The 23759-nt window shown below is 41.4% G+C and overlaps 1 protein-coding gene across 4 annotated transcripts in view; it reads left to right on the top strand.

Moving 5' to 3' along the window:
- Nucleotides 1-23759, top strand: part of FLNB (filamin B) — a 446441-nt gene that overhangs the window by 225810 nt on the left and 196872 nt on the right. For all 4 annotated transcript variants that reach the window (XM_085624763.1, XM_085624762.1, XM_085624761.1 and 1 more), the window contains exons 7-11: nt 984-1146; nt 2381-2581; nt 8238-8375; nt 11129-11255; nt 13864-14000. In XM_085624763.1, the coding sequence (XP_085480889.1) occupies nt 984-1146; nt 2381-2581; nt 8238-8375; nt 11129-11255; nt 13864-14000 (766 nt within the window). The remainder of the gene's footprint in view (nt 1-983; nt 1147-2380; nt 2582-8237; nt 8376-11128; nt 11256-13863; nt 14001-23759) is intronic.

Here is a 23759-nt window from a genome sequence, read left to right as displayed (position 1 = left end):
GCACTGAGAAGGGTTTATGAAGAAGGATGATTTTAAACGCAAGTTTAGAAGCATGCAAGTCACCCCACTCCTCCCTCGAAGGTGACAAGTCCCTCTAAGTGGCAAGTCATTTGTCGTGTGTGTACTATATACGGCCTAGATTCCTATTATGTATGAAGCAATATATTACGGTCTATTTAATTAAATGCAAGAGATGTTTTTAACAACAAACATCTGGGACTCAAGTATTTGAAGGGGCCTTCATATGTGATAATGCAGAAAAAAAGGAACTTTGTGAAATAAAATATTTGCCTAAGATCACACAATATGATTAAGCTGGAAAACCGGGATTAACCACAGTTGTTCGAGTTTCTCATTGTGCAATTCAGACACTAAATGTTATCTCTAATCTCTTTCTGTCTCCTCCTTTTTATACATCATAAGTCACTGCTGTGTTTTTAATTCCTTGTGCATGAGCTTATAGTCGGGTGCCAGGCAGGAGTCTCATGAGGGCTTGGCTCGGTTTGGGCTGGAGTGTCTAAAGTGACATTGAGTTGACCCAGAGCCAGTCATCTGGCTCGAGCTTTCAGTGGCTTCTCCACCACTACCAGCCATCTAGTAGCACAATATTGTATCCTGCTTAAATGCCTGCATTCCAGAAAGACCTATCAATAATTGCTTAGCAAAGAACCATTCATGGTAAACCAGAAAGGAACACAAGCATTTACCCAACCACACCAGGCAACACCTAACAGCCTTTGAAATGATAAACTCCCAGCTTAGTCCACTGAAATTGAATAAAGTCAACCCTTGGCGTGTGTTTCGCTCTCATTAGATCTCATCAGAAGAGCATATCATTGCCAAGCATGAGTAGCTCAAAAGTGCTGAGTACTTCAGACCCTTAGAATCTCACCTGTGGTAGTGGGTGAGTAGTTGGAAGCCTCTTCTTCTTGCTCCTGATGCCATACAGAGCATTTCACTGGTCTTGTGCTTCTCTTTTACAGGTTTCGGTTCTTTTTGCCGGTCAGCATATCGCCAAGAGCCCGTTTGAAGTCCATGTTGACAAAGCCCAAGGTGATGCGAGCAAAGTTACAGCTAAAGGTCCAGGTCTAGAACCAACTGGAAACAGTGCCAACAAACCTACATACTTTGAGATCTACACTGCAGGTATGAATATGGAGGTGCAATGGGCACAGCAAAGTATGCTGTTCTGTTGTTGAATCTGGACCCAGTTCAGACTTTGCCAAAAAGCCTCAGTTTTTACATAGTATGACTATATTCTGATGTGTATTCCTAATGATAGAATTACAGCAAAGCCTTGCTTTAGGTTAAGGAACGTACCGGCATCAATACAGTTTTTACTGCATTTTTGGTACAGAGAACACATTGCATTACAAATGTTAATAAAAGGGTGTGGAAAAGCAAAGTCTTGTTGATGTCAAATCCTCTGATTGTCTAGAAACACTCATTAAGCAAAATTGTCCCCTTGGATATTTCCCTAACTATCATCTGCCCAACACTCATCAGTGCTTACTCTCTGGGTATCTAGTGTTTGTGCTGAATTTCACTGAACTGTTCTTCATAGCCTGTTGATATGGAGCCTGGCCTTCATCATGAAACCATCAGCTCCCAAGGAAGCTCTTTGCTTCCCAATTTAGTGGAAAGATGTCCTAATTTTTGGGAATCTAGAGGACGTGGTTAAATGTGTAATGAGTAAAGGCAAGTTACTTTCCGCTTATAGAAGCCTTCATATTAACATGTCCAGTTAACGCCCGGCTCCTAGTGTGTTTTCCTTCTGGCTGACTACAGTGTGTGAACTGATGAGAGAGCGGACGTTGGAGAGATGTTGCAAACTGGGTGACTCAAATGTAGGGCCACTGGTTGGCTCCAGCTCCATGTTTTAAACTTGTATTTAAGGGCTAACACTCCCATTGACTTGTTTATATCATCATGAGCTGTTCGTATATATTTGCATTAGGATTTTGGTTAGGTAGCTTTTCATTTTTAAGGCCACTATAGTTACTAACTGCTAATTTGCATCACCTGTTAAAGATTTGGATTTTTGAGAAGTAGCACTGGTGCTGTGCCCGACACCGACTGATCCTGCAGACCTTGCCCTATAGGAATAAATGATGATTTCACGCTCGTATAGTCAGTCAGTGTTTAGTGTGTGTGGACTCAGTGTAGCGGTAGTGAGCTCATAACAAGCCAGGCTACTTAGAACAATTGAAATATGGATGAATAAATGTAACAGAGCAGGTTAACATTGACCCACTTTGAGGCCAGAGTTCCACGATCCCCTTTAATCGCTGTTGTTTTTTCTTCAAATGCTGATGTTTTGCTCGTGAACCTTGTGACACAAACATCATCAAATGTTCTTTTCTATGTGATGTGTGGATAGGTGCGGGTATTGGTGACATTGGTGTAGAAGTGGAAGATCCGCAAGGGCAGAGCAACACAGTCGATGTGATGTTGGAAGATAAAGGGAACTGCGTCTACCGCTGCACCTACAAGCCTACCCAGGCCGGGCCACACAACGTAGGAATCACGTTTGGAGGGGAAGCCATTCCCAAGAGTCCCTGCGCTGTGCTTGTTGGAGAAGGTGCGTAGAAGTGGATCTTTCATTTAGTGTGTAAGCATTCAGTTAAATCAAGTATTCAGACAATGTCTGCCGAAGATTATTGGCACAGTGTTTAGTAGATGTTTTAGACTGACACTATGCAATCATTCACACTTGCTCTCTTTTTCTTAGTGGGGCATATCTCAAATTTTATAATGTGCAGTTCATTTGGGAGGGCTACACGATTTTGATGGTCATGAAACTGTGGTAGTTGTCATTGCGAGTACCTTGTGTGATAGTATCCAGCACTATGATTTCAACGCATTGGAAATGCTCTGTGCTTGCACTGTATTAATGCATCACTCATGCACGGCCAATGCAGGTTAAGGTGGGCAAGGTCCATGCCACACTTTGAGCATAAGCACTTACTATATTAATGGTTTACATTGAGCTTCATTGTATATAAATGTATATTTTGTGGATACCCCAAAAGCCTGGTTTAGACACATAGCTAAAGAACAGCTGGAGCTTAAAAATAGGACTCTGTGTGTGGCGGTAGCTATGTTGAGTAGTACCGTTCAACACCAATAAAGAAGAACTGAACACTGACTGGTCCCATAAGTCCTAAATCAATTTCCACATAAATTATAACAAGGGGAACACTAACACGATTTTAACTGTTTATAAACCTTTACTTAATAGGAGTGTTAATGGTATAGTAATTGAGCACCTGAGCATTAAGTAACCTGTAGAAAAGGCAGTAACATTGAAGAAAATCTATTAGAAAACCAACACAAAAATATCAGATGCTCAGTTTCATATTACACAGTAATTGGTTTATGGTGTGGCTTCGGAGGGTGAATTGAGGGCGGAGATCTGAATGATAACAAGTACCTGGGCTGTAGCTCATTCTGAATAGCTCACTATAATCCCTGAATCAATCCTTTGTCTGCAATCGGACAATGCCACTGACAGCGCCTAACAATAGCTAACAAAGGGCAGTGTCTCTTACATCTTTTTAAAGGAATGATTTTGTAGAATTTTATTTTTTTTAAAACAAACATACTTTAGAGGAAGCAACAGTTTATATACTGGTCACCTTTGACTGAGGTGAAAGTGTCTAATGTATTGCTTCATTTTACATCTATCAGACAGAGAAAACAACATTAGCATATATTTTATGTACGGAAAAACATTATGTGTAATTTTTTGATTCAAGTCCTACTCCTATGACCTCATTGGGTTTTTAATTGTATTTATGAAGCTCTTGCGAAGATTAAAAAGTATCTTAAGAGTGTTTTGGTCAGGGCGTTGATTCACAATGAAATAAGTGATACTGAAAATCTTCAGTGTGCTTTTTAAATCTCCCTGTGGATAAACAAATTCAGTAATGACACTGCAGGTGGTCTTCCAGGTACAGAGTTTCTACATGCATCCCGTAGGGTTGGCTATTGGTCATAGGAAATGGCCAACTTTGTATAGTCAAATATATTTGTGGAATATATGGAACACAAAGTTCTATAACAGGATAACCATAGGTTTAACTTTAATTGGTAACATTATCACTTTTACAGATAGACTATTGCTATGTTTATTTTAATTTTCTGTTGTGTATAGTTCATTTTCAGCTTTGGGATTAGTTATTACTTTCAGACTTCCTTAATGGAATGTACAGACATAACCTTTGATATACCAAATATAATGGTGAACGTTCCTTAATCATCATTTTTATATATTTTATTGATACCTAATTATTACGCATAATGTACAATTACACTTGCTTTGGTACTACTGTCTATACAGGTAAATGATAACCAGATGTAGCTTAGTGGGCTTAATTCTGATTTCATTTAGATGTTGTCCAGATAACTTAAATGAGCTTTCGAAACCAATTTAAAACTTCATTAATTAACCCAAAATTACTCTGCTATCCGAAAAGGGTTATTCTGCTTGCCCCCTGTGTTAGATTGCTGTGACAGCTATAACACAAACGAAGGTAAAGATGTTGGTTCTGTTTACTTTAGATTTGTAAAGATTGATGATGCAATGGCACATAACTAGTAAAAATCAAATCTCCCCCTGGGAAGTACAGAAACCACATACATTTACTACAGTCACTCTTAAACCAGCATACAGAGGCTTGTATGGCATACGCTCTATTGACTCAGACTTTAAGTACCACTGCAGTATAATGAGGCACTAGGCTAAAGTTGTATATTCTCAAATATATTGTTTTTAATTGTAGACTAAAGGACAATACAATGTATCGGTTGATAATATCACAGTCGAAAAGGATTATACCATTTCACAGAATTAAAAAGAACTACTTTAAAAAAAAGTCTCACTCTAAAAAATCATTTTCCTTTCACAAAGCGTGCAAAACAAATTCATACAAAGTTAAGTAGAATTGTAAACAACACATGGAGAATGAAGGAAAGACCAAACCTGTGGTCTATTCACTCGTAGTGATCTGTGTCCCATAAAGCCATAGAGCAAATGAACCTAATTGTGTCACTTGTGGGGTCGAGATTGTATTAAAATGGAGTTAAGGTAGGAGGATGAAATGGTAACTATCTCACTTAAACCTGTATAAGAAATTGACAAAAGATCTGTTCAGCTCAAGGGAGGCTGTTTCTTTCCTGCTTCTGTCCTTGGGGAGGATCATACAACAGGCATTTTATTAGGCAACATATTGACCAGTTGAATATTTGTTTTCACCAATTGTCACAATCCAGCCTGAGAGTGATCACGAGTAGGAGATGAGCTTATTTGTAGAAGAATGAGAATTTACATAAAAGAATGCATTGCACTAATGTAACTCAGACACTACATATAAGGAACTGAATCTCTTTGTGATCCTACCACGTACAAGCAGCCGCTAAAGCTTATTCACACCCACTTGGGTGAAGGGGGTGTTTGTTTGAGAAACATTCCACTAGTGTCCTGTTCATCAAATAATTAGATGGGGCACTTCTAAAGAAAGATGTGTGGTTTGTATCTAAGACTAGAGAAGAACTATTTTATCTTTAGAAAACTCAGAGGAGGACGACCAAAAGGGTAATGCATAGAGGGTATGGTGTGGTGGGGGGAAGAGGGGGCAATGGGTGTGTGTGTATTACAACATGGCGTGTCAAAACCAGCTATTAGGTTTATCTCACACAGGATTGTTGCCATGCCTTTGAGAAGGCAGTCCGCTCCTGTTTGCCCTGGCTGGCACAGATTCAGTCTTACGTAATGAGAATCCTGGTAGGGGATCAGGTGGGGGAGGGGGGGTCAAATTTGTTGAATGAAAGTGTCTCTCAACCAAAAAACGTTTTCAAGTCCGAAATGTTCAATTTGTCTTTTGGTTCTTTTCCTCCTAACGCTTGATGCCTGAATTCACTTTCTGTTCCTATGCTCTCACTGTCTCCTCCTACGCTTTCAGACCTCTGCTCATTTTTCCTGAGTTTGCCTTCATTTCTGGAATGTTGGACCTCCTTACTAATGGCCACATAGCTGGGAAAACTGTTCAGACTGTGCTTTGTCGGTAAGAGGTGTCATGCGGGTGTCATCTTCACTGTTTGCTGTCTCTGTCTAGCCTACCTGTTGTGTTTGGACTCCTCTTGATCCGTGTGAGTTTCCCCACTGTGGTGTGCACAGAGCAAAAACTAATCATAGTGCCATAAAATATTACACTGATATTTTTTACTACTGTTAATTGACTATTCTCATGGGGCCTTACATTCGATGTTTTTTTCATGGTTTGACTCAGACATTTCTATGGAGAAAACAAATGAAATAGTGTCATTTATTTTAGTCCCAGAACCTTTTCTATTTATGGAGAATGCAGTATTTTAATTACCACTTGAGGATGGTATAGGATGAGGTAAGCTAGCCAAATGTATCCTAGCAGCTTTCAAAATGGTGGCCTGAGCGCCTTATGCACAGACGTTCACCCGCGGTGTTGTTGGAGGTCTTCTTTTGTTTCAGTGTTGTTGTATTTGTTTTTGCAAGTACTTGTCTGAGCACCTGTTATCACTTCAGCCAACGCATATGGGTAAAGCCCTGGGGATGTTTTAGGAGAAGAAAGAAGAAAAGATGCTTGTCAGTGTTTTGGCATTGTGAGGACATCACCTCATGTCTTGCCTAGCACCTGCATATTGCCTTTATTTCACAATCATTGACGTTGATATTTTGTATCCATTATTTTATTTTCAATTCATTTTTTTAATAGAAGTTTCAACACTGCACTAGAGTTCCTTGGAGTGATGTACGTCATAATAATAATAAAATGCAATAATTACAAATGAAAGCTTGAAAAAACTATCAAAACTATTCAACATCTTTGGGAATGGGGAGCATAAGAATAATCCAGTGCAGCTGGAGGTGGGATTTCTAATCCTAGTTTACCACTAGACTACACTATGCATTAGGCGGGGTGTGAAACAGATTATTTCCCTTGTGCAATCATACCCTTATCTTCACAAATGGTAGCACTTACAGATTCACAGCTCTCAAATTTCCAGATCCCTACATGAGTAACTCATCCAGTCCAGGTTTTTGCTTTGTATTTTGGTAACTGTGGCCCTACCTATAGCATTATAAAATCACAACTAAAAGTCCAAGGATGTAAAAAGACGTCTGGACTGGGTTAAATACTCATGCGTGGCTCGAGAACTCCTGAGAAGTATACAGACAGCAAACCGCGACAAATTGGAACTAATTAATCTGAATCAGGCTTTAAAAAAAAAAAAAAAATCCTGTTTTCTTCTGTTTTGTTTTTTCCTTTTCTAAATGCCTTCTTTCAGCCCATCTGTTTATCCAAACATAGTGTCCTAAAGCCAATCACATTGTTATTATAATGATGGATAGCTTCAATTCTCATTCTGTTCAAGTGGGGTTCTGTTTAGTTTAAGAAAATGAAAATTGTCAAAAGCCAGTTACATCAAAACTGGGATGACGAACAGTGAATTCAGTGTTGGTCTTATTGTTAGAGGAGGTTTGTTACCAATTGTTAGTTATATGAATTGTACTCCGTATGGCGTTAAGTGTTTGTATTATAGTCAAGATTGAGGTGTTGGGTGTTTTGAAAGAGGTCGACGCTACTTGTATATGGGATGCCACTTGATATTGGTGCATGGATGAACAAGGCTGTCTTGGGCTTGAGTCCAAAGAGGACTTCATTTTCTGATGGATGTAGTTGAAATGCTCATATTTCCTTGATGTGCCTTGAGTTTCAATTTATTTGGAAAAAGGTGGTGATCTTGATCTGTGGTTTGCAAGTAAAGCTGAGGCACTATGCCGGTAGTTACACTTGAGATCAGTATTATCAAATGGTTGATATTCTCCGGAAGCAACCATTGGAAACTCAACAGACATCTTTCCCATTTTTGGTAGTTTTAAGCTCCATTGCAATGGTCACCTCTGGATACTGTCACAATATCTACAGCTGTGGTGGTGGTCACTACACATAGCGGAACATGCTGAACATGTATTGACCAAATTGTTGTCACTCATGTAATAAACCTGTCCAGCATAATTCGAAATACATAATTTGATTAAAAACTATTTTGTGGACTAATAAGGTGCACATGTCATAAAACTAAATGAATGGTTGTTCTGAAAGAAGTAATCATTTACCTGTTCAGTGTGATGGTAATTGACTTACCCAGGCTGTGCCTACTGTAAGCAGGGACTAAAGTCTAAAATTCTCTTACAGCTTGTAATCCCAATGCATGTCGTGCCAGTGGACGTGGCCTACAACCCAAAGGAGTCCGGATCAGAGAAGTTGCAGATTTCAAAGTTGACACCAAATCTGCAGGAAGCGGAGAACTTGATGTCTCTGTCAAGGGGCCGAGTACGTGTTTCATTACCTTTTTTCACTCTTTCACCACCAATCCAGAACAGCAGTCTTCCTAAAATGCAGAGTGTAATCTTGGAATTTCCAACGTATGCCCTGGTGGTATCTATGCCACAATTTCATGGTATACACAGAGGATAAATTTACATAAGAAGTATGTGGTATTGTATGCTGGTATGAGGAATGCCCACAAGTAGTGAAGGAGTTCGGTAGTATCTTCTTTTAAGAAGTTGACAATGGTGAGCAAAGTAGTTCAGTATATACACAAAGTATACACATTATGCAATCCAAACGCCTCTTCAAAAAACAAAGCACATTTAGCTTCATTTATTTTGCGTTTGCCCTTAGAGTGATCTGGATTTAATCTGGAGTATTTAATACTCTTACGCAGTAAAATCCGCCTCTTGTGTATCTCATTGTAGAATAATACCCGGCTACTAGTATTAGAAGGCCATTCTTTGTATAATTGGGGACAATACCAATATTTTTGTTTGTTTATATAATGTCCTTGTGGGTCAGCTATTTTACAATGGTTCGCACACTGTACTGGGTAGCTCTAAAGTTGACAGTAACCTTGTGACCACAATTTAAAGTGGTGGCTATAGTAATTAATATCTTGGGATGGTACAGCAGATTTTGTGAGATGAGGTGAGTGAGGTTGAAGATGCTACCACACTTGACAATTAAAGTGTTGCCGTAGATGAGATGCAAGTGGCTTAGTAGCAGAGCTACTGGAATTATGTGGCAGGCCAAATTATGCGGCCGGACTGACTAAATTATGCACCAAGAAAATGGAAATGATATGGCGTAATTGTGTAGTATTACCTCATTGTTTTGACATTTTTATCCAGGTTAACAACAACTGGGCAAAGGTTTCACCTCATCAGTACCAGTTTGACATTGAAACACAGCAATACACACTGGAAAGGTGACTCGCCAACCTTTGTGAAGGGCATGACACCATGTGTCACTTTTAATCCATTTGAGTCGGAAACAATTTTAATTTGCAGACTACTCAGCAGGTTATGGATAATATGGCGATTGTGGTAAAATGTTAATTATGGGGAAAACATCACCGTTGACAAATTGCATAATTCTAGTGGAAAGTGGATTATTAGGTTTTCATCCAGTGGTTCTTTCAATCAGGTGTGGAAGGCATATTGGTGGACTACTGCTAGGGTATACCAGCTTCTTGCATATATGCTGCCTCTGGTCTGTAGACTAGCCCATGGTTTATGGAAAAGGTTTTCAGGAGATCTCAAATTCCAGTGTTGTGTTCCGATCCATAAATGCCATTGCACGTGCAAGTTTTGTTGAATATTTGGATATTTCTATGCACACACAGCAGACGTTTGAAAACCCATAATTCTCTTAATAATGGTAGTCGAATTAACTACATGTTGCAAGCAGTGGTAAACATGGGTACGTCTTGTACCTATTCTGTAGACTCACATAATGGGTTTTGTGTGTATTATGATGCAGTAATGATCCTGTGGGGGTTCTGGTGATGATTAGAACATTTTCCAGACTTCTGCTCAGTTTTATCATCATGTCAGCATAAAAGAAGAATTCGCCAGTTAGATTATAGGACCAGGTATATTTATGCATGATCTATTTAGTGTCTTAACTACACAATCTCCATTGGCCTCTAAGGATAGGTGAGCTTATTGGTGCAGACAAACTGAGCCTTCTATGTGGGGTCCAGAGAGCACACTTATTATTCCCATTATCCCCTGCCTTTTTTTTTTTTTTAACTACGCAATATCCTCAAACCATGGTTAAAACAATCTTTGCTATGTCACCTATGTCAGTGAAGGAATTGTGGGGGTAGCTAAGGGTAAGGACAGTGGACATGCAGCAGAAAGTGTAGTCATTCCTCCCTCTTCATATGATGTTAGCCCTCGAGCTGCAGTCGCTCACTCATTGTTTAAGCTTCAAACCCCCTCTCGCCCTCACCCCACCCCGCACCAGTCTTCTGTGCTTGCCTTTGAGATGCTCTTTAAGAGATCAATTGATCCGTGGTAAATGTGTCATAAACGTACACCATTCATTTCACAGTTTCTTCTAATTAAAATTAATGCATTGTTACCTGATGCTACATGTGTGGAACTATCATATATGTCTGTTAGTCTAACAAAAAGCTGATTCTTAAATTGCACCGGTAAATGCTAAAGATACAACATGTAGCTGGTACAGTATCTCAATTAATCATTCACAGTATTACTGTGAATTTACTGCGAATCTCTCAATGAGTTGTACTTAACTTGTCAGCAAAGTGGTCTTGAAGCACTAGACCGCACAACAGCAGCATGGGAAGGATTGATGGGGCCAGGCAGCAAAAAGCTACTGTGAATCCTTTGGTGTTGCTTGAGAGAGCATCCAACAGCTCAGTTTTTCATGCCAGAGCCTGATGCTTCACATGTCTCCTTAATATTGTTTTTACAGGTTATTTGAGGGATGTACATAGTTATTAGACTTTCCAAAGTAGTTCTCCAGTCAGTGGGCAGCAGTATATTTGCCATTACTTGGAAAATAAACCAACTGTGTTTCTTGGACTTGGTATACAATTACAACGGTATTATGTTTCCACATACTATAAAATAATATATCATTATGTAACGCACTTTGTTACTCTTCACAACATGCATGCGGATGAACTCAAAGGATTAAATGTTGCATGGCCAATGTGGTCAGACTGTATCCTGAATGTTGTAGGATGATCATGTTCCGTTGATGTGTTCTCCTGACAGAAGGCCTGGATGAGCTTGTGAAGTCCAAGGAAGTGGTGGATGGTGTATACGCGTTTGAGTATTATCCAATCAACCCCGGAAAGCACGTTGCTACCATAACCTGGGGTGGTCAGAATATCCCTAAGAGGTGAGCGATTAAACCATGCACCAGGTTAATGCCTTAAAAGCATAGACAATAAATGAATGACCATCTGAGTAAAACTTAGAGGTAATAAAAAATAAAAAAAAGTCAAATGAATGGTAGCTTGAAGTGTATCTTCCTCTGCCCTTCTGCCAGTTATTCTCTTTTCACTGTTGTGGGAATGCCAGTGAGATTTGGGGACGTAGAGGAGAATTAAAGGGCAGAGGTGAATTTCCATTTGACTAATTTTCTAACTACTTTTTAAAAAGCAAATCTATTAGGAGGATAAACATTGGGGGATGCTTGGTGGTGAGACTTGTTAGGAGGGGAATAAATCAAAGACATATATATATAGTATGTACTTGGGTCATGAAATGACTTTTAAATTACTTGGGTCACATGAGTGGAGCATCCACCTTAAACAATAATCCGAATTTTGAAGTATAAAACAGTGTGTACATATTGTTTCTTAAAAAAAATACATTGAGATGGCTTTGGCTTCACCGCACAGGACTATTACCCTTTTACTTCATAGCATTGGCTGTTTGGTGTGGCGCTCCTCTTACATGGATTGCTTGCATTATAATCTACGAGGGACTGTTTTGCACCTCAAAAGGTTTTTGGGAATATTTAATCAGGACTCATGATGCCGGCCAGACCTATTGCCTTTGACAGTGCATATTTTTAATGTTGCCTCTAGAGTCGTATTTCAAGTATAAAAATAAAAAAAGTATAAAAAAGTATAAGACTCACTCTCCAAATGATTATTTCCATCAATTCTTGTGCCCTTACGGGATCTATTTAATGTGGTTATAGTCTTGAGTGTATTGATGAAGCAGTGGGTAGATCGGGCAACAGACATGGAGGATTTAAACAGCTCCTATACTCAAGGAAAAGTAGTGGTGGAATTTGACATTTCCTTCGACCTGTTGTGGCCACTCTTGCAGTATTAGCGCCTTTAATATGGCCTCAAATATATAGTCTGTGTGGCCCAGATAGATTTTAGTTGAAAAAAATAAGTTCTGACAATAGAGGACGTGGCAAATAAAACGTGTTCTCCTGAGAAGACATGTCTGCACATCTGCAGGGTTACTGGTAATCCTTTTAAGTTGGAATTTTATTAACTATCTTAATGCAAATATTTTCAATTGTTTTACTTATGGGTAGAATTAAACCACCTTTAGTTTTCCAGTCCTATTGTAGCTGCCGACTTTCTGTTTGAAACCAGATCACCAATTCCTTTTTGAAACAGTAGTAGCAGCGCCCTGTTTCCAATGATAGATATTGGATCTATGACTGGTTATGATCTGTGGTCCATTTTCGAGCCCACAATGGCTCAGTTTCCATTTTGTTTCTGTGACTGTCTAAATCCTGGCGTAGGTGTGACTTACTCCTGGCTTTCCTCGAGTAAGAAGCATGCAGTCACAAAAAATACATTTTTAGTAAATGGGCAGAATAATTGGTAGATGGCCATTCATGTTTTTCTGGAATCTTTTTCATGAACTCTCGTGATTTTGCGAAGGGGCCGATGGCATCTGGTATTGCTACAATTTCAACTGAACTGTTTCCCAACAGGAAGCTTTGATTGTGGCCGGCCGGAAAGCCTTGTAGCATGTTTTTAGTGATTCTGCATCTTCTAGGAAGACAAATAGATTAATGTACTTGAGTCCAGCCTACAGAGCTATTGATTAAGCACTGTCCTAACCCCAAAACATGAAATAAAGCCTTCCCCATCTTGTATTACAATGTACCCTGGACCTAAGGCCAGGATACAGTATGCAGCGAGGTGGGATTCTTGCAGGCATGCAGCTTCTGTTTTACAGAATCTTATAATGTATGGGGGATATTTAATTGTGAAGGTTTTGATCTAAGGTAAATGATTGTTGACCAACGAGTTTAATCAACCAGGAAAGTTCTCACCCTCTCAAATTGTTGACGACGAGTCATATGATTAAATACAACAGGTAAGTGATCAATGTAATAATTAATGAAGGGTCACGTTTCTGTTTTGTCCAGCTTCCCATGTGCATCATCTTAGCGGGGCTTCAGGAGAGGAAAAGGACAAATATATGTTGGGGTTATCAGGAATTATTTATGCTTTTACTTATGAAAATTATGAAGTTCCCTTGCCGATTATTTTAATTTGCTCAGCACATTTTCATGACCATTCACAGACTTCAAGGTTTAATTACATTAGAGAAAATATTCAATACTTTTTACCCCCATTGCCCAATGGGCAGGTCTAATAAGTCAGCATGCAGACCGGTTTGTGGCTGGTTGAGGTCCTGTTTTAGGGTCTTCTGGGCCAGTTTTTACTGTTGATTTCCCTGATAATAGAACAAAGCTCAAACCCATGCAGTCTTCCATACATTATAAAACGCTCATTCAACGCGTCTTAAGCTAAAAACTGCAAATTTGCATACGTGGCCCACTTTTTTTTTTGCTTTCTAATACACTAATGGGGCCACTTTATTTTGGTGCCCAGGCCTATTTTCTGTTCCAGTCCGACCTTGATTTTACCTGCATTGATAGCAGAAAGGTGGTGCTTTCAGTGTGTTGACCGGAGGGTAAAAAAAAAAAGAAAAATCACTCATGTTCATTTTGTCTTCATCAGCCCATTCGAAGTTGTGGTGGGTCCTGAAGCTGGTCCTCAAATGGTCCGAGCCTGGGGACCTGGGCTTTATGGAGGCGTGGTTGGAAAATCTGCTGATTTTGTGGTGGAATCGATTGGCACCGAGGTTGGTGCTCTAGGTGAGTTTAATCATATAATATGTACAACTGAATTATTAAATGGATTTATTGTTTCCATTGACTTTCTAATTCTGAATGTTTCCTATGTTCTACAGGATAAAATTCGCTATTAACTCTCAATTTTTACAATTACAGCTGTTTGTTTTATAAAGCCTTGGTTTTCTACATCGTAGAAAATTAGCTGTGTCTTCTGGACTGGTAGATTTGACCTGTTATGTTAAGTTATGTTATATGGTATTTGTAAAGCGATACTTTCAATCCGAGGAGCATCATGGCGCTGAGCAAGTTGCTAACAGACAGGGTGGCTGAGACTAGGAAACGAGAATTTAGATAAGTGCTTTACATAGCGTATCAGGTGCCGTAAAAATCCACGTTTTCAGAGCTTTCCTGAGAAGAGTTTCTGATTGGATGAAACATAGGTGGTTAGGCAGTTGGTTCCAGGCTTTTGTCCCTAGAACTGCAATTGATTTTCCCCCTTTTGAGACGTATCTGAAAACAGGGGGTTTTAGTAGATTAGCATTCGAAGATCTGAGGGTATGGCATGGCAGATAGCGTATAAACCTAGGCCGTAGATAATGTGGGCCTGAGGAATGAAAAATTCGGAAGGTAATTATGAGGATATTGAACAAGATTCTTTTATGGATAGATAGGTAATGCAGAGCCTTTAGAGCGGCGGATGCTGATGAGTGCCTGCGCCATTTTAGGACTAGTCAGGCTGCAGCATGCTGTACCATCTGTAGCTTGTGTAGGACCGACTTATTTGCTCCTGCATAAAGGCTGTTGCAATAGTCCAATCTGGAAGTAATTAAGGCAACTGCCACTGCATGTCTTGCCATACAAGGAAGTAAGTCAAAGAACCTGTGTAAAGAATGTGCATGGAAGTGTTCTGTGGGTGGTCCTGCTCCCGCATGGAGAGATGTGTCAAGTGTTCCATGCTTTTTGATGTGTCATTTATGACAGGCAAGTCGGCTACCATTGCTCCTGGTGTGGTGCGATCATGTGGGGGACTATATTATGTGTTTTTATTATGTGTCAATAGCATTCCTCTATCCATAGAAAGAACTGGATTGAAGCTTTAGGTCTTTATTGGGCCCAATGTATTTTTTCTGTGGGTGTTTGAAAATATTCACAGGGATATCCTGAATAATGTAGACAATTGTAAATACTTACCTTCCACTCTAAACTTTATGATTAGTTTTAATTGTTCTTGGTGGGTGCCTTGTGGCAGGAAAGTGTAAGCTTTTTTTTTTTTTTTTTTAAGAGGGCCTGTGAGAAAAGCCTGGCCTTCACCTGGCAGTGCTTACTTTTACTTTTGAGTTCCCCACCAGTATAGAGAAGGTCCTTAAAGAGCATTGCATTTGTATTTTTAGAATGAATGTGGGAAAATGCAAGCCAGCTTAAGACAGTGCAGTATTGCACCACACCTTAATCACTGACGTGTTAGTCTGCCTATTATTGGTGTGAAAGGGCCTTCTGCTTCATAGACATAATTGACAGACTGCTGTGTCTGAGAGGTGGGTGAGGGCCGAGGAAACGGTGCACTCCTCTACAGGGCCTTCCCAGTGTCTGGGGTACAAAGTCATGTTTTCCTCAACCTGAAAACATGAGCAAAAGGATTACTTATCTCAGCAGAGGTATGATAACCCTGAAGCAGCTACCTAGCCCTAGTCTGACGTGGAAAGGGGCAGTAAGAGAGCATTTATTATTTTTTCAGTGCTATATCACTATTTGTAAGAATTATCATTTAGCTAAACTTTCAGTGGTTAATGATGTCCATCAATCAAACTCCACGGGTTGGGTGGTTGGACAGGTGGTATTTATTTCACCCATTAAATGGTGATACCCTGGAGTTTAGAATGTAATGGATACAAGAAATGGCCCCCATATTGATTTTTCCCTGATTAACATACTAATTTTTGTGATTTCCACATCAAGATCCACATGTCCCAGTATTTATTGGCCTTTTCACCTGGTAAATATCAGCTGGTTTGTCTTGCCATTATTTACCTTGGGAAAACTTAGAGGAATGGGAAAAACTCTGACCACTTATAATTACCACTTGTAATTGCAACTCCTGTGCAAACAGCTGGTTTTCACAGTTGTCGCAATTTACCACACCCTTGTAATCGAGGCTGGAGTGAGTTGAAGGGGATAGTTTCTCAGGGGAAAGCAGTATCCTGATTTGGGATATGTGTACTGCAGCCCATGCTGCTTCAGACAAGTAACGGATGGACAATCTAAGTTTGAGACATGTTATGAAGCATATTCTGAAGTCCTCCGTTGCCTACCGCAATCAGTTCTTTATCTCGGCTCCCCCTTTCTTGACTTTTTGGAGGAAATGGCACTGTCTGGAAAATAACCAAGACCACTATTTAAAAATTAACTTGCCTTAGGTGAACATATGAGTAAAATAAACTTCATTCCTTTACAAGGGTGCCTCTTACTATTTACATATGTATGATGGGCATACGGGCCACTGTGTTAAGTATTCTATTAATACCACTCCTTAGATGCAAGTTTGGAAGAAGGCATTTAATTTACTTAGGCAGTCATTCCAGGCCTGTTCTTCTGATTCATAGCTTGGCCTAGACAGGTGCCAACATTCTCTGCTTGGTTATGTGCTGCCAAGGGTTGGAACCAGAAGACGGTTAAACATACCTACAGGAAAAGGCGCTCAATTACATCAAGAACTTTAATTCTCCGGTTTCCAAATCCTGCTCTTCATCACTCACCACTCAGCCCCACCTACACCATTACACAGAGACAGCTGATTAGATTTGTGTGCACGGCCTGGATTATTTGTTTGATAAAGCGAATTATAGACTTACATAAGTGGTAAGGACATGATGTTCAAACTCTAATATCTTGTATGCACGAGAGAGAGAGCGAGAGAGAGAGAGAGAGAGACTAAAAAGACCCTTGCATATCCTCCCTTGAAACACTTACTATACACCACACCTGATAGGGTCTTGTACAGAGCGTGAAACACTGTCACCCTCTGAAGCCTTGTAGGTATCCAAAGTTATATGAAATGTTCACCTCACTGACCGATTCTTGTGGCGTGCTTCGTCATCGGTGAACTCTCCACACCAAGGTAGTTAGATACCACTCTGGTGGACTCAACCAATTGCCGGGAAATTCCCAGGAGCTTTAGATAAATGTTTCTGGATAAAAGCAGGGATACAGATATCTTACTAAAAATATCATGGGATATACCCAAGAGCTTTCTCCTTTAATAAATGTGAACCCTAGATCTGATTACAAGCATTGCACGTTGATGCTTAATGAAATACAATGTTTCATCTATCCATGCTTTTAATCATAAATAAGGTACCTATTTATTAAAAGTCTTGTCGGTATACGCTAAGCTATCTTTAATAAAATATCTGGATCCCTGCTTTTATCCCAAAATATGTATCTAGACCTCCCGGCAGTCCGTTGAGTCCACCAAGCAGGTATCGACCCACCTTGATGTGGGGAGTTCACCTATGATGAAACATGCCACAGGAATCTATGCGTGAGTTGAACTCTCAATAGCTCCTGCAGGGCTTCTAAGGGTAACACAGTGCGTCACGTTCTTTACCTGACCCTAGCACCTGTGGTGTATAGTAAAGATACCCAACATCATCTTATCTCAAATGGCTGTGGTCCAGTTTTGTGTCTGGACACAATGTGGAAGATGTCTCAAGAGTCGCTTCTGAATAGGTGTTAGAGACACTGCACATGAGAAATGCTTTTTCTTCCCAAAGATCACATTGAATAGAATATGCTTGTTACTTACATTTTTTTACCCTCTGTAAGTAGTTTTGTGCCACAAGAATGACACAATCTGCCTCAGGAAAAAATGCCTCACAATGAGAAAGCGTGATGTTTCATCATCTGCACAGATGTTTGAATAAACTTAGTGAGTCTTTAGGCATTGCTATTATCATGTCTTTTATGCCTGCTTTTGTTTTTCTGTAGATATGACTACACTGCAGGCATGTGTCATGTTTGTTCTAGGCCAGGGCTGCAGCATGAATCTATTCATGTATTGACTTGAATAGACACCAAAGTCTAGGGAGTGAGCGGCTTAGTCTGTAAGGATGTGTGTGTAGAGAGTTTATGTTCCAAATCCTGCCTTGTTTCTTACAATAATGACCATGTTGAGTGGTTAAACATTGCATTTATTAATTTAGTGAAAGACACAATGGAACAGAAAAGAACACATTAAAATGATGGTGTACATCTTATGTATTCACATGCAGGGCCATTGCAGCTGCTTCTTGCTGTGGAAGAAAGGGAATCAGCCCACTGGTGTCAATAACAAATCTTTGTTCATGGCAATGACTAGCCTTTGGTGCCTGAAGATGATCCCCTAGCAGCTTCATACACTTCGGCCAGCGCAATCCAAATATGTTTGTCCTGCCACCTCACGGATATACCTCACGGATATATACATAATAGTTTTATATGTGAAGGGGAAGGCAGCTGGGGGGGGGGGGGGGAGAAAGTGGCGGGGTTCGGTTTGGTTGAATTTCATCTCCACTGTGACATTCTTGATCACAGTTTAACAGAATACATTATTAAGTGGATGAAGTCCTGTGTTCTAAGAGCTCTGAGCGTGACATCTTATAGTTCCAGGCACCAATTGCCCAAATTGTTTTGAGCTGTACAGTTCTGCTGAGTCCACCATTCCATTATTGCCTTACTATAGAACCCAACTATTGGTGCCCATGGATGACAATTAGGGGTCACCAGGGGTCGCAACTGCGACCCCTAAACCACCCGTTGCGACCCCTGCCACCTTTCTTGTGACCCCTGGCTGGAAATCACTCAGCCACTGTGAGTAGCACTTGATTGCGCTGATGAAGGAAGCTCTGAGTGACTCCATCATGATTGCAGATTGCCTGCAAGCTGGCTGGACCCACCGGTCCTGCCCTGTGCAGGACTCATCCTCTCTGTTGCTGTTGTGAGCCCGAGCTGACCAGCGCGCAGTCCTAGACTTCTAGATCCGTGCTTATGTATCTGCTGCACTGCGTGCCTGGGTCTCGCCTCAGTCACCTGCAGGGCTGTCAATCTAGTAGCCCAAACGACGAACCTGAAACGATTTATTCGCCAACCCCCGACAGGTCTCTCTCTTGGAGTCGGGCTCGTGTGACAACACATGTGTCAGACTCCAGTGAGTGACCTTCGGTGACCAAGTTACGGCCGGGTACATAAACTCTACACCTCAAGGTTGGCTTGAGGCGTGTTTCAGTAGATTGTAATCAGGAAATGTCAGCTTTAATTTTCGAAATTTGAAGAGACATTTCACATTTGAAGCTTTCTGGGCCTCAAAACAAATGCAATGCAATGGATATGAAAAAGTACGCTCGCACCATTGTTTGATGCACACAATAAAATGTACAGATGCATTATTCACGTAATGCTTTTTTCCTAACCGAGAATGATTGTTGGCAATAACATGTTGCGGCAGCCTTTCAAGTTTTTCCAAAATCGTAGAGAGTAACATTTAAACGCTATGCTCATTTTAAAGATCAGTCTGGAGAAAACAACGAATTGAGTTGGAAAGCCTCAGGGAAAGCGTGTTTAAAACTTTTTTTTCTGGAGTTTTCTATAGCGCTAACTAGACCTGGAGGTATCAGAGCGCTTTACATGAGAAGCCGTTACGTTACATACGGACACATTCATTTTTGTTAGGCACGGGAAGATTAAGTGATTTGCCCAGAATCACAGGATGTTGTGCATCCCTGCCGAGACTTGAACCTGGTTACCCAGCTCCAAGGTCAACCCCCCTAGCCGTTAGGCCACATTCTCTCCCCAAACTTGGTTTAAAAGGCTGCCTGTAGGCGCCATTGCAAGGTGTCATGTCTCACTGTTTGAATTTTGTTCAACAAGTTGGTAATTCTGTCAACTGTGCTAAGTGCCCCCAAATCTGATTAATGAAGATTTTTCAAACTACTAAATAGTTCTATGCTCAGGTGGATGGACAAGGCCCCTGGTCAATTTACTTTAAATGGTGGAGGTAATTGGCGAGGTTTCCCATCGTTCATATAGTATATGTAATTTAGCATAATACTGTTTTTGTTTGCAGTTTTATATAGCGCAAACTCGTCCCGAAGGTATCAGAGGGCTTTACATAAGTTCCAGTTGCATTACAGATGGACACATTCATTTTTTAGGCATAAGGAGATTAAGCGATTTGCCCAGAATCGCAGGATGTTGAGCCTCTCGCCGTGACGCGAACCAGTTTTCCCAGCTTCAAAGTCGGCTGCACTTGCCATTACCCACATCCTCAACTGCCACATGGAAAACACATGTCGCTAATCAGAGCCGGCCTTTGCTAAGATACCGCCCTGGGCGGAGAGAAAATTGCCACCCTTTGCAGGTGCTATTGAATTAAATGAGACCGCAGGAGCCCCTTTGGTGTTCACTGGTCAGTACCTGGCTGAGCAGTGACTGGCCCCTGAACACAAACATCTCTGGACCTCCCCAGCTCACTCAAATCACTGATAGCTTTGCTGCCTCACGCTGATGAGGGTGTTGTTGGTTTGTGTCAGCAAGGGTGAGAGGATGAAGGGAGGGTAACGAAGGTGGCTAATGGGGTGTTAAAAAAATCGCACGCAGTATAATTAAGGATTAAAACTGATTTAAACCTGCAAACCACTTTAAACTTGCAAATTAGACAGAAACGAGCATGCAGGGGCACAGACAAGACTGGAGCAAGATGGCAGGGGTGCTGCTGTTGAAATAACCTTAATTCACCCATCTTCATGCGCCCCTCAGAGTATTGGCACCCTGGTCCTGGGCACAGCTGTTTGTCCATGCTAAAGTCTGCTAACCATAAAGCGCTGTTCAGCTTTATAGTTCGCCTGCTGCTTGATAACCTATTTTTAACTGCATTCAGTTCCTAAATAACCAACATTTGCAATGCAATAGGTCTTGCATTTGCAAGGGTTTCAGCTATTGGCATTGTAAATGACAATGCCTTTTTCATGTGTTGTTTTTTAAAACAGATAAACTAAAGGCATTGTCATTTACCATGCCAATAGCTTACAACTCTCGCAAATGCGAGACCTATTGCATTGCAAATGCTGGATCTGTGCCCCATGCAGCCTGCAGGTTGCTATGTTGTTATGACCATGGAACCAATGAAGGTTTGGAGAAAATAAATCTATAGTTATACACTGCCACAATTAAGACATTATTAGTGAACATCTTAATTATAGTAGTGCATAATGATAGTTTTATTTTCTCCTAACTTTCACAATACAAAGGGAAGAGGATGTGGCCTCACGGCTAGAGCTGCCAACTTTGGAGCTGGGGAATGAAGTTGGAGCCTCGGTGTCAGCTCAGCAACCTGTGATTGTGCACGAATCACTTAATCTGCCCGTGCCGACCAAAAAACAAATGTGTCCTTGTGTAACGTAACTAGTACTTGCTTATGTAAAGCGCTCCTATATCTTCGGGTCGAGTTCGCGCTAATAAATCAGCAAAATATTTTTTTTAAATGCATTCAAATACCAAGCAGTGGAGGAGGAGGCAGCTGCAGCGCTGGTATGCAGTATCAAACAAAAGCGGAGGGGTGCCACATTTATGCAAGGACTGGGTGGGGAGATGATGAGCCCAGCACTGCAGCATGTCCGGAGCCCTCTGAGGCCACACGGACTGCTGTTAAAAGCAAAATTAAGTAAAGCACTTGAAATGTTTCCTTCCAGGGCACTGTCCTGCATACAACAAATGCGTTTTCGCAGAGAGGCTGAGTGCCTTACAACTTTTACTGACATAGCATGCATTTGTTTTTCTCCTCTTAAAGTGCAAGCTTTGCTGCTAAATTATGTTTTTTTTCAACATTTAAAAACAAAGAATCCCTCAATTACATCATCCCAGAAAATCGGCGGTGCTTCGCATTCGTGAATCCGAAGCGCTATGACACCTTCGGGTAAAGTTTGCGCTATATAGAAAAACGCATAAAATAAAATTACAAAAATAGCGTCGGGACGGTGCTGTGCGGATTATGATGCATTGGATTGAACTCCCTTTTCCAGAACCGTGCCAGTACTGAGCCTGAAAGCCGCACTGTAGCCATGATTATGTTGCACTTAGCAAATACCTGAATCCCAGGAAGCAGCCCGTGCTCTCCCGCTAGGCAGCACGTTTGGACTTGGGCAGAAGCTCTGGAGTTCCCAGTGTCGGGCTGCTCCCGAGCCGCTGTGTATTTTTCCAGCGGTAAAACCCTGTAAGGAAAATAAAAACGGAAGACGCCAATGGCGAAAGGGAGAGGGGACGGGAAAGGAAAGAGGCACTGCAAAACTGCTGACACACTTCTTGCCAATATCTGTTAGGCTGCTGCTGCCGTGTGCACGGAAAGGTTGGAAGGGAAGATGGCGAGGAAGGCATCTGGAAAGATTAATCCCCCTCACCTAACAAGTGATGACGCGCAGAAACAAAGATGGCGTGCGCTTGTCTGGATGGGTCGGCCTAAATGTCCACAGGGCGTTAACCGAAATGACGAAAAGCTAATCGCGAGGCTGCGATTAGCATAAAGTACGACCCCCACCTATCGGGAACAGGGGCGGGGCTTAAAGTCCCCTTCTGAAATATATTATTAACTATAGGTTTCGCAGGCGAGGAGCGCATGCGCGCTCCAACGCCAGGCGAGACCTAAAGAGCAGGCGCTTTATGGTGGTATAAAATTGGGAAGGGCTTGTTGCTCTAATATGATTCCCACTGGCTTGTACTTGGGTATTTTAATCTGCCCTGTGGGTGCATAATACACATTTGAGCCTGTACACTACTTGTCTTGAGCATGTGTGGTACTACTAACCCACCCATACTCCTTTGTGCTACTTTCTCATCCTCAAGCCTGTGTACTATTTGCTCCCTCTCAAAGCTGTGTGCTACTTGCCTCAAGCCTATATGCTATTTGCTATTGTGGAATCCGTGTGCTGCTTGCCCCCCATGAACCTGTAACCCAGCGAACCCTTTAAACCTGTATGCTCCTTGCCCCCACTCAAGCCTGTTGCCTCCCTGCCTGGAGCCTGTGTACTACTTGCCTCCCCATCAAGCCTGGGGGCTACTTGCCCACTATCGAGCCTGTTAACTTGCCCACCCCTAATCCTGTGAACTATCCACCCATCCCCGAGTCTGCGAACTACCCACCCATTTGCATATACATTGTTCACCAATAGTCACCTGTGAATCCAATGCCAGTGTTAAAATAATGCAGCAATAATCAGAGTTCAGTGGACCCCTCAGGCATCATGGCCCTGGTGCCACTGCACCTGCTGCACCCATGAAAACCAGGCCCACTGAATCCTGATAATTGCTGTATTTTGTCATCCAAATAGCAATCTGGGGGGCATTTCCTGTCTAGCACTAGGAGCATGACTTGTGCTTTAAATGGGCTGGTGCTGTCAGGTTATTTTGAGAGGGAGAGTACCTGCACTTTTTAGCAGGGGTGCGATATTTTTAATTGGAGAGTAATGACATTTCTGAGAAACAAGCAGGCACTCTGGCATAGGGTACCTGCCACTGCTTAATTTCAGCCAGTGCTTGCATGTGGGGCCCACCGCCACTCATTGTTGGGGCCCAGCACTTATTTTTCTTCATCAGACTTTGACCCAGAACAAGAGAGTGAAATTCACACAAGGGGAGGAAGAAGCAGAAAGAGAAAGACAGAAAAAAAATGTGATAGTGATAGAAAGCAGGGGTGAAAAAGAGCATGCAAGAGTGAGCTAAAGGGGCAGGGAGCGTCTGGCGGTGAATTAAAGAGGC

This window comes from Triturus cristatus, chromosome 9, assembly GCF_964204655.1.
Source record: "Triturus cristatus chromosome 9, aTriCri1.1, whole genome shotgun sequence".
NCBI lineage: Eukaryota > Metazoa > Chordata > Amphibia > Caudata > Salamandridae > Triturus > Triturus cristatus.
This window is presented reverse-complemented; position numbering and strand designations above follow the sequence as displayed.